Source organism: Sceloporus occidentalis, unplaced genomic scaffold (assembly GCF_023333645.1).
Source record: "Sceloporus occidentalis isolate IW3139 unplaced genomic scaffold, rSceOcc1.0.p SCAF_57, whole genome shotgun sequence".
Lineage (NCBI taxonomy): Eukaryota > Metazoa > Chordata > Lepidosauria > Squamata > Phrynosomatidae > Sceloporus > Sceloporus occidentalis.
Window position 1 is genome coordinate 4,691,464 of NW_028317037.1, and position 16,954 is coordinate 4,708,417.

General features: G+C 45.2%; 2 protein-coding genes across 2 annotated transcripts in view; both read right to left on the bottom strand.

The window, feature by feature from the left end:
- LOC149287748 (uncharacterized) overlaps positions 1-16,954 on the bottom strand; it is a 792,175-nt gene that overhangs the window by 366,686 nt on the left and 408,535 nt on the right. The window contains exon 2 of the mRNA XM_089492616.1: positions 12,475-12,620. The gene's annotated coding sequence lies outside the window, so the exon portion shown is untranslated. The remainder of the gene's footprint in view (positions 1-12,474; positions 12,621-16,954) is intronic.
- LOC149287756 (uncharacterized) lies at positions 6,979-11,536 on the bottom strand. The gene is made up of 3 exons (XM_089492585.1): positions 11,462-11,536; positions 10,496-10,616; positions 6,979-8,224 (listed from the first exon to the last, which is right to left on the bottom strand). The coding sequence occupies exons 1-3, from the start codon at positions 11,534-11,536 to the stop codon at positions 7,665-7,667; spliced, it is 756 nt and encodes a 251-aa protein (XP_089348711.1). The 3' UTR covers positions 6,979-7,664.

Genomic DNA, 16,954 nt, shown 5'->3' on the forward strand with positions numbered 1-16,954 from the left:
CTGTTGGGGATTCTTTGATTGAAAGTTCCTGCATGGCAGAATGGGGTTGGACTGAATGACCCTTGGGTCTCTTCCAACTCTACGAATCTATGATTCTATGGTCAAAAGTGTTAAAAATCAAACAGGAGAAAGGCATCACTCTTTTGTACATTTTAGATGTTATTGTTTACAGTGTGGCCAAAACACCTTCTCCTGGATATGCTTTCTAGACACTATATTTTTTTTAACTTTGGTGCTAAAAGAAAAAAAACCCACATAGGACCAACAACAATAACACAAATACAATTAAGAGACTTGACAAATACAAATATTTACAAGCAAAAGAACTTGTGAAACATACTAAGGCGGAGTACAGGCCGCCAGAGAGAGGCGCATCCCCAGCGCCACTCTTTCCTCTGCAGAAGCGCCGCAACAACCAAATTGAGCAGCGCTGTTGCAGAGCAAAAAAGGAGCGCACGGAAGCGTCTCCTTTTTGCGGCGCACTTCTGCCACCCCAAAGCGCCAGCGATGGCACAGGTACGTTGCAGTTGTGCCGCCCCATTTGGAGGTGGCACATCTGCAGTGTCATCGTTATGCGCCGTGTATGGTGGGTGCACTGCAGCTGCGACGCCCTCGTCACATGCGAGGGTTGCTGGCTGTGTGGTCACTCCACCTACCAGGCAACCCTCACACGTGACAAGGGTGCCTCAAAGGCTTCTAAAGGCTTCTAAAAACCGATCAAAGCAGCTAACAGTAAAAGCACTGGTGAAAGACAATAACAACTTGTCATTGTTGTGTCCCAAACTCTCCCAGTTCCTCCCATCCATAATAAAATATAATTAGTTCTTAAACAATTATTAAAACAATTATTAAAATAGGGCAGAAGCAGTTAGAGCAGTTGCTGAACAATTAAATTAACAAGAGATTGCTGGAATGCTAATCTGGAAAGAGATATGTCTTAATGAACTTTTTAAAGCCTTAAAGACTGGTGATATATCGGATCTCTTCTGGAGGCTGTTCCATAACTTGGGAGAAGGTCCTTTGTGTAACTGCAGAGAGCCTTGTTATTGATGGCTGCAGTAAGTTTTTACTAGAGGACCTCAAAGTGTGGGGCAGATTGTATGGGAGAAGGGTATCCCGTAAGTACGATGGACCCATGCCATGGAGGGCTTTAAAGGTTATAACCAAGACCTTGTACTGTCCCAGGAAATTAATGAGCAGCTATTATAGGTGTGATATGGACACCTCTAGATATTCCAGTGACCACTCTGGCTGCCATATTTTGGATTTGTTGAAGTTTCCGGACTAAGTGCAAGGGTAGCCCTATGTAGAGCTCATTGCGGAAGTCAAGACGTGAGGTTACCAGCACATGCATCATAGTTTTCACGTCCTCAGGTTCCAGAAAGAGGTGCAGTTGGCGTATCAACCAAAGCTGATAACAGGCACTCCTTGCTGTCGCATCTATCTGAGCTGACATCTGGAGCGACAGATTCAGGAGCACCCCCAAACTGCAAACATAGTCCTTTAGGGGAAGTGCGACTGCTTCCAGGACCGGTTGGAAAACCTCCATACCTGGATTAGGACCCCCAACAATCAGCACCTCCGTTTTATCTGGATTCAGTTTCAGTATGTTTTTCCCCATCCACCCCATTACTGCCCCAAGACATTCATGCAGAGGGGAGATGCCTTCCTTAGTTGACGCTGAGATATCTCTGGGTGTCATGAGGATACTGATAGCGCCCCGCCCCATGCCTCTGGATGATCTCTCGCAGCGGTTTCATGTAGATGTTAAACAGCACTGAAAGAAAGCATTCTTAAAGTTGTGCATAGATGGTACCTCACACCATACAACTTGCACGCCTTACTAAGAACCCCACCTATGCTGTTGGAGAGGATGTAATACTAGAAGTACCTTCCTGCGCATGTGGTACGGTTGTCCAAATGTATATGCATTTTGTCATTTAGTAGTTAACTTAGTTTCAGAAATCAATGATCAAAAGATTGTCCCTTCTCCAGAACTTTTATTGCTTTCAGTGTTTATTAGTGAAAACAAGACATTACACAATAAAGATAGTGTGGCATTTTTGTTGGCATTGGCCAGGATTGAAATTGCCAGGGCTGGGAAAACTGGAAAGGTCAATATGACTGATTGGTGGTCTCGATTTTGGGATTTTTGGTTTATGGAAAAGCTCACTGATCAATCTAGAATGTTGCGGGGTGACTCTTCCTCTGCCTTTTGAAGAACGATGGTTCCACTTATATCTGATCTCAACAACATTGGAGCAGAAGTGGGCCTTCCTTTGTAATAGGATTCCCTTTCGAGGACTGAACTGGTGCAAAGAAGGTATCTCTGTGTTCTGAGTCCATCCCTGTTTTTATGTAATGTTGCCCTTTTACATCCCATGTGACCTTGAATTTTTGAAGCTGGTTTTTAAGGTTTAAGAAAAAACAGCATTAGTGACAGGACGACGCCCCGAGGAATGCCAGATTTATGCTCCCTTTTAGAGGAGCAACTGTCCCCAAGCATCTCCATCTGGAATCTGCCTGAGAGATAGGACCAGAACCACCACAATGCATTGCCCCCGATCCCCAATTCCCAGAATCTCAAATCATTGCCCAAGCTGTCAGGGAGGGCATTATGAGGTAGGAAGGAAATTTGCATGTGGATGGTGATTGGCTGAGGGCCAAAGAGGAAGGAGGAGCCTTTGTGGGGCTCTGGAAGTCTATTCAGATTGACTGTAGACTACTGAGGTAGGAAGGAAATTTGCATGTGTGCGGTGATTGGCTGAGGCTTCTGGGAGATGAAGTCCAAAACACCTGGAATGCTGGAGTTTGAGGACCCCTGATTTAAAGCATCACAGTGAGCTGTGATAGCTCTTACAATGGGTCCTGGGGGGTGGGTATATCAGTCTGGTCCAAGATACCCCCACCTCGCTTCAATAGTCCCATTATGCTTCTCTTCCCTTGGCACTTTCACTCCTTCCTTCCTTCCTTCCTTTCACCTCCAGCCAGCCAGGCAGAGAGCTGAGCCAAGCCAGAAGCAACCCTTTCTCTCCCCCAATTCCTCCAGGGGCCAAGGAAGGCAGCAGAGGCAAGGCAGCAGTGAGAGGGGCATGGCCAGGACTGTAGATCCCCCTGAGGCCAGAGGACGCCACCCAGGAGACAGCCTTCTCCCTTAACATCCCTGGCTCCCAGTGGCAGGGACGCAGTGGTGAATGGAGGGTGAGGCTGTGGGTGCCACTTTAAAGGGTCCCTTCAGTCTGCCCTGGGAACAACCCTCACACATCCGAGGACAGACGATGCCAACTGGAGGGTACCTTTTCCCTTGTGTACTTTCATTTCATATGTGTTTGGACAGATCTGTGGTGGGACACTTGGAGGAAGATGAGCATGGGCAAGGAGAATATGATTCAGATGGCGAATTGGGGGGGAGAGAGATATTGACTGTGGAGCGGCTATACAAGATGTACATGGTGTGCTAACAGGGTGAAATGTCAGTACAGCGGAAGGAGAGATTGATCTTTGATATCTATCTCCCCTTCCATTCACCCTGCTATCCCAAAAGAGCTGGAGAGCATACCAAACCAGCCACAGAATCTTTCCCTGCTCTTGTGTAATGCCAGGTCAGTCAAAAATACAACGCAGATAGTCCAGAATCTCCTACTGGACGAAGAGGCTGACCTGGCTTGTTTCACAGAGACCTGGCTGGGTGATGATAGCTCAGCCACCTGGGCTCAGGCCTTACCAGCCGGGTTCTCCATCAGAGAGCAGGTAAGGGGACATCGCTTTGGTCCATAAAGACAATCTTGCTTTGGCCAGGATACCTATCCGTAAGATAAACCAATCAAATGTATTTGCCTCAGCTTAAACACTAGGGAAAGTCTGGGGATTATGTCTGTTTAATGTCCACCCCGTTCCTTAACAGACTCCCTAGCAGAGCTGACACAACTGGTCTCAGAACTGCTGCTGGAGTCGCCTAGGCTTTTAGTCCTGGGCGACCTCAACATCCCCCTCGAGGCTGGTTTAAGAAATGTATCTGGTGCAGCTTGGGAGTCCATGGTCAGCATAACAATCATGGGCCTTTCCCAGATAGTCTCTGAGCCCACGCACTGTGCAGGTCATACTCTCGATGTGGTCTTCTGTGCGGAACAGGCACATCCGTGGGCGGAGGTAGTCAATATCTCCGCATTGTCATGGACCATGGATCATTTCCTGGTCAAGGTTGGGCTGAAGGCCACTATTTCCACCGTTGGAGTTGGAGAACCTATTAAAATGGTCCACCCTCAAAGGTTGATGGAACCCACTAGGTTCCCAGAGGCCTTAGAGGGTTTGATGGGTGGTGATGCTGGCGATTCTGTTGAAGCTCTGGTCAATACTTGGAACAACGGTCTTATTAGAGCTATAGACACTATTGTTCCCAAGCGCCCTTTCCAAACCGCTTCAAATCGCAATTCGTGGTATACTCAAGAACTCAGAATAATGAAGGGGCTGGACAATGGTCAGAGAGCAGCTGGCAGAAATATCGACTCATACCTGATAAGGGGTTTTCTTAAATCCTATGGAGTGGCAATAGATGCAGCTAAGAAGTCCTTCTACTCTGCATCTATTGTGTCTGCAAAGTCTAATCCAGCAGAGCTATTCAGGGTGGTAAGGGACGTGACTCAAATGCCCCCCATCCTGAACTCTTTATTAGAACCTAAAAAGCCTGCTCTGATGCTTTTAATAACTACTTCGCAGACAAAATCTCTCAGATAAGAGCCGACTTGGATGCCGGCCTTACGACAGAGGCGACAGGAGAGGTATCCAGAGCCTCTGCCTATACTGTTCTTCTGGATCAGTTTAAGTTAGTTAGTACAGAGGATGTGGACAAGCCCCTTGGGAGTATGAAAAAGAGGACTTGCTCTCTCGATCCTTGCCCATCTTGGCTGGCCGTTGAGGGGGGAGATACCATCAAGATGCTGCTAAAAACATTACTAATGCATCTTTCAGGGAAGATTGTCTTCCATCTTGCCTCAAAGAGGCGGTGGTTAAACCACTTCTAAAAAAGCCTACCCTTGAGCCCCTGGACAGAAACAATTACAGGCCAGTTTCGCTCTTACCATTCTTAAGAAAGCTAATTGAGAGGGCAGTCGCTATTCAAGTCCAAGCAGTTTTGAAAGAAACGGATTTTCTAGATCCATTTCAACCCCAGTTTTAGGATGAGTTACGGAGTTGAGAAGGCCATGGTCGCCTTAGTTGATGATCTCCATCTGAGCGTCAACAGCTCTTTGAAAAGGGGAAGTGTGATCCTGCAGGTGCTCTTGGACCTCTCAGTGGCCTTCGACACCATTGACCACGGTATCTTTCTGGAACGCATGGGAGAGTTGGGTTTTGGGGCTTCCAAGCAGTCTTGGAAGAAACGGATTTTCTAGATCCATTTCAAACCGGATTTAAGGCAGGTTACAGAGTTGAGACGACCAGTGGTTCAGGTCCTAAATCTCTGGCAGATTCCAGATGCTGTAGTTTGGGGACAGTTGTTCGTCCAAGAGGGAGTCAAGTCAAGCGTCCCTCAAGGTGCAATTCTGTTCCCAGTGCTATTCAACATTTACATGAAGTTGCTGGGTGAGATCATTCGGAGACATGGGGCAGGGAGCAGGGAGAGCTTGAAACAGTAGTACATGTGCTGGTCACCTCTCGGCACGACTTCTGTAATGCACTCTGCATGGGGCTACCCTTGTGCCAAGTTCAGAAACTTCAATTGGTACAGAATATGGCAGCCAGGTTGGTTACAGGCACTTCTAGAACAGCTCACATTACACCGGTTCTTAAATCTCTCCACTGGCTGCCCATTAGTTTCCAGGCAAGATACAAGATGTTGGTTAACTCTGGAACAACCTGCCAGATGAGATCTGTCCTATTAACACCTTGGAAGCCTTTAGGAAGGCTATTAAGACGGACCTCTTTCCAGACTAGATCTATTGTCTTGCCTCCCCCCCCCCGACCCTTACCCTTGCCATAGTTAGTGTGATGGAAATTGTTAATGCCCTCCCCTCTCACCTTCAGAAAAAGACACATTTCTTGCCCGAAAAAACTTTTTTATTGTATTGTGTTATGAAAGTTTTAATTTTCTTGCTGTTTAATAGCTTTTTAAAGGTTGATTAATCTTTTTATAATTGGTAGGAGGGTTGGGGGTTTGGAATTTTTGGCTCTTCTCTCCCCCCCAGAGCCTCCTCCCTCCAGGACTCCAGAGAAAACTCCCCCCCCCCCATGCTATTGAATCCTGTGTGATGCTTTCAATTTGGCACAAAACTCTTTCCCAAATGAGGCATCAGAAGGGAGGGTTTCTCCTCTGCCCCACTTTCCATGAGGGAGAGGGCTCCTCAAAGCCCTTTTTACCTTTGGATCCCCCTCCCCTCCATGGCCATGCCTCTCTCCAAGGGTCTCTCCCGGCCCTCTTTTCTCATAATAACCCCCCAAGTACATGGGACCCAAGGAATCCCCCAAGGAGGGGGCAGGGAAGGAAAGAGGGAGAGGAGGCCTCGCAGGCCCCCTGCCTTTTGGGGGGGGGGGAGAAGAAGGGCTTCCTTTCTTCTTATAACCCCCAAGGGCCCCCCAGTAAACCCTCCAGTCATTCCTCTGAATGAACAAGGGGTCTCCCCACATCCCTCCCTCCCCAGAACAGACTGTGAGGGCAGGAATGACTTCAGGTGCTGAGACTGTGCAGGCGCATATAACCCCAAAGGCCCCTCCTCAGCATTTGCAGGGATTGCCAGGTCCTAGATGCTGCTGCTTATTCCGCTGGGGGCCTTTGCGGGAAAAGAAATTATGTGCTGGGGGTTCAGCGGCCTCCCCTTCCTTCCCTTCTTTCTTCCTTTGAGGAGACCACAATGGAGCCCAAGGTGCAGAGCTGGACTAAGGAAAGAAAGGCAGGAAAGGAAGGGTCTAGTTTGGAAATATAGCTCTCCCTGTGTATCCTGTATGTTGGTGTGTGTGTGTGTGTGTTTTTCCTCTGCTGTTGTTATGGCTGGGAATGGCTCTAAGAACTGAGGAGAGAAGAAAGGCTCAGTTTTGGGCAAATTCAGAACTTCTGTGCATCAAAGAGTCCAGTCTGTTGAAACAATAAAGAACTTTATTGAGAACACTTTATTTTAATTGTGCTGGCCAAATGGCTGTAATAAAGTTGTTGTTATTATTATTATTACTGAGAACACATAGAAATTCAGTGATTAAGCCAGAACTTTCCACTCCAAGCCAAACAATACATTAAAACCCCTAAAACCTAAAACATCACCTTCTTCCAAACCTAGCCCCACCTCTAATTCCCACAGTCTATGCCTCACAGGTAACAAGGCCCCCTTTTGCAATTCCCAGAAACTAGCCCTTTCTGTTAATACCTGCTCCCAAATTTCTGAAGCCAAAATCCCACACATTGCAAAAGTTATCATTCTCATAACTATTCTAACCAGCTGCAACAAATCCCAGCCCCCCATCTACCTAACCTATACCACAACCCACAATCCCATGCCAAATTGACAACCCAAAGCAATTATCTATACTATTAGCCATCAAAACATAAACTTAACAAAATAGAACTTGAAAACCAAGAGACATATTGTCTCACAAACAAGATCCAAAGAGCCTTTTTTTTTTTTTTTGCACTTCTGGACTGAAAATATGTATTGTAGATGTTATTGACAAATATAATGTTAGGATTTGTATGACTTCTCTCCTGTGTGGCCTCTCTGATGTGTCACTAGGTTTGACTTCTGAGAAAAACATTTCCCACAATGCTGGCATTTGTATGGCTTCTCTCCAGTGTGGATTCTCTGATGTCTCACTAGGTTTGACTTCTGAGAGAAACATTTCCCACAATGCTGGCATTTGTATGGCTTCTCTCCATTGTGGACTCTCTGATGTATCATTAGGACTGACTTCCAAGAAAAACATTTCCCACAATGCTGGCATTTGTATGGCTTCTCTCCTGTGTGGATTCTCACATGTGTCACTAGGTATAACTTAGTAAAAAAACATTTCCCACAATGCTGGCATTTGTAAGACTTCTCTCCAGTGTGGAATCTGTAATGCATCACTAGGTTTGACTTCCAAGAAAAACCTTTCCCACAATGCTGGCATTTGTATGCCTTCTCTCCAGTGTGGACTCTCTGATGCATGACTAGAATTGACTTGTAAGCAAAATGTTTCCCACAGTGCTGGCATTTATGTGACTTCTTTCCTGTATGGACTCTCTCATGACTCAAATGTTTTTCTGTAAAGAAGGACAATTACAGATGAGACTGAAAATCAGACTTAACAAAGGAGGGTGTTACCACATGATTTAACCCTCATGAACCCCTCCTTCTTAGAGATTAAATTAATAAAGTTGCTGTGAGTAACCCAAGCATGACCCTGCTGCTTATGCCCCTAAATCCATTGAACGGTTGCATTCTTACTCATAGGAACTAGCAAAGAAGAGACCGTATGGGGACTGCCTTGAGGGAATCAGTGGAAGCAGATAGTCAAAGGGCTATTGAAAAAAAATATTCAATTAAACATGTACAAAAATACTTTGATTGACAGATGGCATCATATCCTGTGAGACTGCCATAGAGTCCTGAGTCAGAGCCCAAGGCATGATGGAAGCTAACTGCAGAGGTCCCTTCATGCTGTTTGGCACCAGGAGAGGACTCACAACCAATACAGTATGCAGCTCACATGCGGATTGGAGTGGATTAGATCAGAGTTGTGTGTACAAGGGATGGTGAAGTTGATGGAAGTCAGAGAGGAGAGCTTGGAAATATTTGTATTATTTTGCATCTCAAGATAGAGAACCTCCAAGGATTTCAATGAAATCGACTGTGTTTGTGTCTTATTTTTAAGTGTGAAAAGTGGTCATTGCATTGCCAATGCCTATATCTGGATATTTGCTTCCGTACTCTGCTATGATATTTTTGACCTGCATGTGGGAGTGTCACCCTCAGATTGTAGTGTATATTGGCTTGTGAACACAATAAAAATTCAGAGCCAACAAGGACCTGAGAGGCTGTGTGCTAATCCCTTTTGTCTGAAGTATTTGCATCAAACAGCCATTGCTTTCAGTTCGTTTCACACAATTCTTCCCCCACAAAGGAAATATTCTAAAGTGATATAAACCTTTCTGAACCCACAGTTTCTGCCCCCAAGCACCAATTTCAGTATAAATATCAGCCCCGACTTGCTGTTCTTCGGTGTCAGTCCAGTTACAGATAGACACTCTGTTTGTTTTCATGGCTAAACACCTCAATGCACTCACCAACCCCAATTGTCATGGGAACTACTGATCTCTCCTTATTTCAAATCCTCAACAATTGGAATAAAGACCTGGATAGATAACGTATCACCATGATCAAAGACTTACATCTATTCAGCAATCCCTCCTTTGTTACCTAGTTCTTGCGTGTGTGCATGAACACTTATATGTATGTGTCTGTGTGTTTTGCTTTGCCCCTAAATAAAACACAAAAACCTATTTCAAATCCCACTGAAGATCTGTTTGATTCAGGAACTGCTATAGATTCGCTGAGTCCAGAGGTCATTATTGCCCTAGTAAAACTATTTCTTTCTATTGAGCTAAGTACCAAACTCCCCTAAAAGCATAGCACTTGTGTCCCACAACATTCCAGAATTGGCAGTTTAGGGTTGAATATTTAGAATCCTTACAAAGTGGAGAACAATAGTGCCTTGCTAAAACTAGAAATTCCAAGATTCCGCAGGAAGTTGTTATGACAATTAAATTACGTGTGAAAGGGAACTAGGAATGGTAGTAGACCACAAGTTGAACATGTGTCAACAGTGTGATGCAGCAGCTAAAAAGGCCAATGTGATCCTAGGCTGTATCAATAGGAGTATAGTGTCAAGATCAAGGGAAGTAATTGCCACTCTATTCTGTTTTGGTCAGGGCTCACTTGCAATAATCCTGTGTCCAGTTCTGGGCACCACAATTCAAACAGATGTTGAGAAGCTGGAGCATGTCCAGAGGAGGGAAGCCAAAATGGAGAATGGTCTGGAAACCATGCTCTCGCAGGAATGACTTAAGGAGCTGGGTATTTTTAGCTTAGAGAAGTGAAGGCTAAGAGTGGATATGACAGCCCTGTTCAAATATTTGAAGAGATGTCATATTCTGGATGGAGCAGGCTTGCTTTCTGCTACTCCAGAGAAAAGGACATGGAACAATGGATGCAAGCCACAGGGACTAGAGATTCCACTTAAACTTTAGGAAGAACTTCCTGAGAGTAAGAGCTCTTCAAAAATGGAATATACTCCCTCAGAGTTTGGTGGAGTCTCTTTCTTTGGAGGTCTTTAAACAGAGGCTGGATAGCCATCTCTTGGGGATGCTTTGAATGTCTATTCCTGCACGACAGAAGATTGAACCGGATGGTCCTTGTGGTCTATTTCAACTCTTTGATTCTATAGTTCTAAAGTGGAATCATAGCGCTTTGACAGTGAATTATGAAAGGGCCGTCAGTCTTCACAGGAAGTGCAATGGATTCAGGTTCCTTACCCACAGAGGCCACATTTTCATAATTCTCCATCATAACAGAAATGTACATCAGTTTCTGCTTTTTTGTCAACAGTTTCCATTCCTCCTTGGTGAAATATACCGCCACATCCGCAAAGGTCACCTGCAACAGAAAATAGCCCTCATCCAGAAAAAGACTAATAAAAGGGGAGGAAAGCACATGGTGCATTGCAAATATTATTTCAACACTGCAGAAATCAGTCCAGGAAATAAACTTTAAATTCTGCTAAGCAAGAAAAAGCTACAGCTTTTGAGATCCAGTTTGTCTCGAATTCTTTCAATATAATATAAAATATGATAAACAATATAAATTAGGCCATTTCTGGAATAGTATTGATTGATTAAGATACTGACTATCTCAACATGTATAGTACATTTAGTCACCAATGAATCATTTAGCCATATCTCATCTAATTTCAGAGGCAAATTTCCTTTTTAAAAACCAGTTCTGGGGAGTACTCTGGGCTTCAGGGTCACTGGGACCGCCCTCAATTTAAGTCCAGAGATATTCTTCCATATCCCCCAGCATTTCACAGATTGGGAAAGAAAGACACATGTGGACAAGCAACACCAGAAGGCGGTCCAGATGGCCAAAGTTGTTAATTATAATGATCACACAAGTGAGGAAGGGTACAGAAGTTTGTTTTTGCTCTGACTCCTGGCAAGGGAAAGACCCTGCCCTCTTCCCTCCCCCCCTGTTTTGAGTTGATGGGATGCACACTCTTTTGAACTTGGAACACATTTTGCAGCAAATGAACTGACCTGAGGAGAAGGGGGAAAGTGGGAAGAGGAGGAGTGAAATACGACATTTTCAAAGCCCCTGAAAAAAATGAGGTAATAGAGGATTAACCAGGACTCTCTTTGCCAAACTGTGACAGTATGTTCTCTGCTTGCTTTCATGAGCCGGCCCAGACACAGATGAAACTAACAGTCAGGATGGCAACTTACCAAAGAGTTGTTGTACCTCTGAAGCCTCTTTCTGTTGGAGCCCAGCTCCCTCTGCTTGGCCTTTGTGTTGGCCATCATGTGGGAAGGGGGATCCTGGTGGCCCTGCACTTCAGTCACTTCCAACAAAAGACACTCCTAAGCCGTGTACAAGGTGTCCAAGATGAAGTTCCTGAGAAAAGAGACAAGGGTTAGGCTTGGTTTGGCTAGAAACCCTGCAGCACTCAAAGTCACTGTATCATCATGACTTCTCTTTCACAAAGAGGAGGAGCGGGAGGACCTGCTTTATGTCCCAGGTGGAGAAGCTGTAGCTCCTGGGCTGCATAAGAGCTACATTACCTTAGAGATCTGATCTATGGCCTCCCCTCATCATGGCCCCCTCCCCATTTAGACACTGGTCAAAATAATTATTTCATTTTTGTAGATGATACTATTTCTCTAAACTTAACTACTGTTTTTGTTATGTCAGTCATAGCAGGAGCATGAAGTATGCACCTCCTCCCTCTGCTTGCTAAAGCCACATAGAAATTGAGGCATGTACATTTGTGTGCATTGTTTCTGAATGGATCTATTGTTAAAATCACAATTTCTTCACTTTTCTTTGTATATTTTTTAAAAAGATGAACACTGCTGAATGTGTTGCACTTGAAATATCAAAAATCTATAAATGTATAGGCTTATGACTGAACATTGAACTGTGGATTATGCTCATTTGGGGGAAGTGAAGATGTATGTAAACTCATTTTATAAACCCAGTGAAACGAATACTTCATAAAACTCTAGCAAACACCACATACACACACAGTCCCCACACAAAGGACTCACTGGCGCACTGTGTGTCTGGGGTCTGGAAATCTCACTTCCACCTTCTGGGAAGACAGTTCTGCTAGAGACTGCATTTGGGACTTCATTCCTGCAAAGCATGGGCTCAGTCTCTCATCTGCAACCCTTCCATACAATCCTGGACTGAAACATTTAAACAAAGTCCACTTTCAGCTCCAGGAATAAAGGTCTACCTTCAGTACAAAAACACTGATTCCTGGAGCCCCAGAAAGAGCTCTTCCACAGTCCTTTATGGCTGGAGCTTCCCTGGGTCAGAGGCCGTCTCCTCAGCCGTAGAGAAGGGTTGCTCTGAGTGCGAAGGAGGAGGAGGTCCACAGGGCTGAGGGAGGGAAGGCAATGGGGAAAAGATCAGTGCCAATGGCCATGGAGGGCAGAAGGTGGCAATACCTAGGAAACTCCTCTGAGTCCCAGCCATTCTAGGAATGAGTGGCAGGAGTGAGTCCAGGGGGCTGAGGGGGTTTCCTTTCCCAAAGGGGGAGGCAAGGACCGGTGAGACCCTCCCCAGCTAGGGCCCAAAGGAGGGTCTCTTTCCCCACCTCTCTCTCCCAGCCGCCAAAGCACAGCATCCCCACTGGCCCTGAGTCCCTGCCTCCCCTTCCTCAGACACCACAGGCCCCTTCCTTCTTTCCTTCCTCCCCCCCAAAATGGAGACTCAGAGGCACAAAGGGACACACTTCCTTCCTTTTGGCCCAAGGAGCCTGGCCTCCTTCTCACTCTGGAGCCTCAGGAGAGAAAGAGAAGCCTCTGTTCAACTGAGGCCTCAGAGAAGGTGCCAGAACATTATTCACCACAGTCACAAGCAGAACAAAATGGCCACCGGAACACAAAAGCACTGCCAGAACACAAAATGGCCGCCGGAACACAAAAGCACTGCCAGAACACAAAATAGCTGCCTCTCCCACAACGCTTGGCAGTTGGCAGTTTGAGGCCTTCAGGGGAGAGAGAGAGACTGAGGGAAGAGTGGAAGGAGACCCTGGAGAGAGGGGGTCTTGGGAAATAGAGAGCCTTCCTGAGATATTCGGGGTTCGCTTACTAACAAAGGGGTTTCTGGCCTCATAAAGGATTTGGGGCAAAATGGATCTGAAAGGCAGTAGTAGCATTTTCTCTTGCCAATGGGATTCACAGTGTATTTCCTGGACTTGATATCCCAGCATCCACATGGCCAGAAAGAGGAGGGGTCCCTGCCCTGCAGTAAGGCCCCTCCAGTCCCTCAGAAACAAGGACTACAACTCCCACGTCTTCTTTCTTTCTTTCTTTCTTTCTTTCTTTCTTTCTTTCTTTCTTTCTCCCTAGCTGCCTTGTGTTAGTGGTGTTACTTCTCTTTTGTCATTGTGTGCTTTCAAGTTGTTTCGGACTTATGGTAACCCTAAGGAAAGCCCTTCGCAGGCTATTCTTGGCAAGATTTGTCCAGAAGTGGTTTTGCAAGTGCCTCCCTCTGAGGCTGAGAGAGTGTGACTTCTTGCCTAAGGTCACTCAGTGCGTTTCCATGGCCAAGAGGGCATTCGAACCCTGGGCTCCAGGGTCATAGTCCAGTGCTACATCCACTAAACCCCACTGTCTCTTTCTTGAGGCTTTGTCGTTTTTTGTGGAGTGGCTGCAAGTCATTGCCGACTTCTGGGGAGCCTCTCCTGGGGTTTCCTTGGCAAGAGTTGTTCAGAGGAGGTTTGCCATTGCCTTCCCTGAGGCTGAGAGAGTGTGACGTCTTGTCCAAGGGACTCAGCTGGTTTCATGGAGGAGTGGGGCACTGGACTCTGGCCTCCAGAGTTGTAACCAACACTGAAACCACTGCACCACACTGCCTCCCGTTCCCATGTACAACCTGAGAAATAATTGCAGACTTTTATCTGTTTTTCATGTGTGTCTTCAATTCTATTCCAACTTATGGCAACCCTAAGGCAACCTTACCATGGGGTTTTCTTGGCGGGTTTCTTCAGAGAAGGGTTGCCATTGCCATCCTCTGAGGCTGAGAGAGTGTGACTTGCCAAGGGTCATCTAAGTCCAAAACAAACTGCAGCAATAATCCAATCTGAGACCGCTTTAACTGCCCTGGCTCAGTGCTAGGGAATTCTGGCAAATGTAGTTTTGTGAAACATTGAGCCTTCTCTTTCAGAGACCTCTGGTGCCACAATAAACTCCACTTCCCAGGATTCCCTAGCACTGGGCCAGGGCAGTTAAAGCGCTCTCAAACTGGACTATTGCTGCCGTGTGTTTTGGACCTTTCTTGGCCGCAAACTGTCCATAGCCTGCAATGCATCTCCTAATTCTGTTGGCAGTCCCTCCCTCCCAACACTTTCTCATTTCCCCCCAAAACCAGAGCAAAGCTGGCAGATGGAAAGAGGTTTTAAAGCAGCATTTAAATCTGCCATATTTGTTTTTAAAAGACTAAATGTCCCAAATGCTATTATCAGTTTTGTAGCTATTATTACAGAAAGACGTAGAGCGCAAACTCCTCAAGTACCTTTATTTTCTGGAGTGAGATGGGCTTTTCCAACTGACTCACTGTGATGATCTCCGGTGGTCCAAGCAGCCAAACTGCGGCCCTGTAATAATAATAATAATAATAATAATAATAATAATAATAATTTTATACCCCTCTCTTCAGTGAAAAGGCTATCAGAGTGTCTTACAAATTGTTAATTAGACATTTAGACAATATGGCTCTTAGCCCAGCAGACCCTTAACTTCCTTAAATCACACTGCCATCATCCAGTGATTTATAAAAGGACTTCCCTTAACCTACACTGGGACCAGTTAAGGAACCTTATTTCTACTTCTTTACTGATCTTCCCAAGCATCAACCGAGCCAAGATACGTGTAAAAGGAGCATCGAGTAGTAGATACTCCAAGGAGATATTTACTATAAATAACAAAATATAACTGAAAGATAAGTCATACAAGATATTAAGAATCTTGCGGGTTACAATATTTGTAAGTATATAATATTCAATTCATGGAAGCTTTTAAAACAAATAAATAGACCTAAGCATCCAATTCTGAGACTAACTTCCAAGATCCGCTCTTTAACTCTTTCTCTCTCGATCTCCAACCGACACAATTCCCCCAACTGTCTCTTGGTCTCTCAGGCCTTATATCTCCTTCTCACGGAAGCTTCCAGAAGAACCTTCATCTTGCTCTCTGATTGGTCAAGAAAGCCTTCCATAGCAGTGATGTCACTCTGCATTTGCATAAACCTCCCTTTTCTGCCTGAAGAAGACCTCCATTGACTGGAGCCCAGTCTTTACACTTTCCCAAGGCAAGGCTTGCACCTATTTACCAATGTTGTTCTTGAGGTCTGCCTTCCAGTTGTTTCCAGGTCTTATGGTGACCTTATGGGAGTCTCTGAAGGGGTTTTATTGGCAGGTTCCTTCAGAGTGGGTTTCCCATGGCCATCCTCTGAGGCTGAGAGAGTGTGACTTGCCCAAGGCTTCAGTTCTTTTGAAATCCTTTTTGCTTTATCTTCTAGAAGGCAGCTGAAGTGTTGCTTCTTGCTCTGAAGAATGAGAGGAACATTATGGCATCCAAAAGGCTAACATTCTCTGGAGTTATGTCTGATAATATGAATATATAGGATTGAAATACCTGTTCATTTATTAAAATGTTTATAGTGCACCCCATATCATAGACTCTCATAGATATGTCTCTTAATAGCAGTTAACCAAATTAAACAGTATATAAAACAAAAACATGAAACAAGCTGGACAAGGAAACTGTTACATGGATTTATAACTGGTTGACTGTCAAAACCCAAAGAGTGCTCAACAATGGCTTATTTTCATCCTGGAGAGAAGTGACCAGTGGGGTGTCCAGCGGGGCTCTGTCCTGGGCCCAGTGCTATTCGACATCTTTATCAATGACTTAGATGACAGAATTGGGGGCATATTCATAAAATTTGCAGATGAAAGCAAATTAGGAGGAATAGCTAATACCCCAGAAGACAGGATCAAGATTCAAAATGATCTGAATAGACTAGAAAGCTGGGCCAAAGCTAACAAAATGAAATTTGACACAGAGGAATGTAAGGTACTGCACTTAGGGTGGAAATATGAAATGCAGAGTTATAGGATGGGTGACACCTGGATGAATGAAACTACGTGTGAAAGGGATGTAGGAGTTCAAGTAGACCACAAGTTGAACATGAGTCAACAGTGTGATGAGGCAGCTAACAAGGCCAATGCAATTTTAGGCTGCATCAATAGAAGTATAGTGTCTAGACCAAGGGAAGTAATAGTGCCACTCTATTCAGCTTTGGTCAGGCCCCACCTGGAATATTGTGTCCAGTTCTGGGCCCCACAATTCAAAAAGGACATTGAGAAACTGCAGCGTGTCCAAAGGAGGGCGACTAAAATGGTGAAGGATCTGGAATCCATGCCTTATGAGGGAGTGGGAATGTTTATCCTGGAGAAGAGAAGGCGATATGAGAGCCCTGTTTAAATATTTGAAGGGATGTCATATTGAGGAGAGAGTAAGCTTGTTTTCTGCTGCTCCAGAGACTAGGACCCTGAACAATGGATGCAATCTACAGGAAAAGAGATTCCAGCTCAACATTAGGAAGAATTTCCTGACAGTGAGGGCTGTTCGACATTGGAAGACACTCCTTCCTCGGAGTGCAGTGATCCTTGGAGGTCTTTAAAGAGAGGCTGGATGGCCATCTGT

Coding starts and splice junctions, on each gene's coding strand:
- LOC149287756 (XM_089492585.1), bottom strand. CDS start 11,536: ATGGCCAACACAAAGGCCAAGCAGAGGGAGCTGGGCTCCAACAGAAAG. Junction 10,617..11,461: donor AGAGGTACAACAACTCTTTG/GTAAGTTGCCAT, acceptor TTTCTGTTGCAG/GTGACCTTTGCGGATGTGGC. Junction 8,225..10,495: donor TGAAAATGTGGCCTCTGTGG/GTAAGGAACCTG, acceptor CCTTCTTTACAG/AAAAACATTTGAGTCATGAG.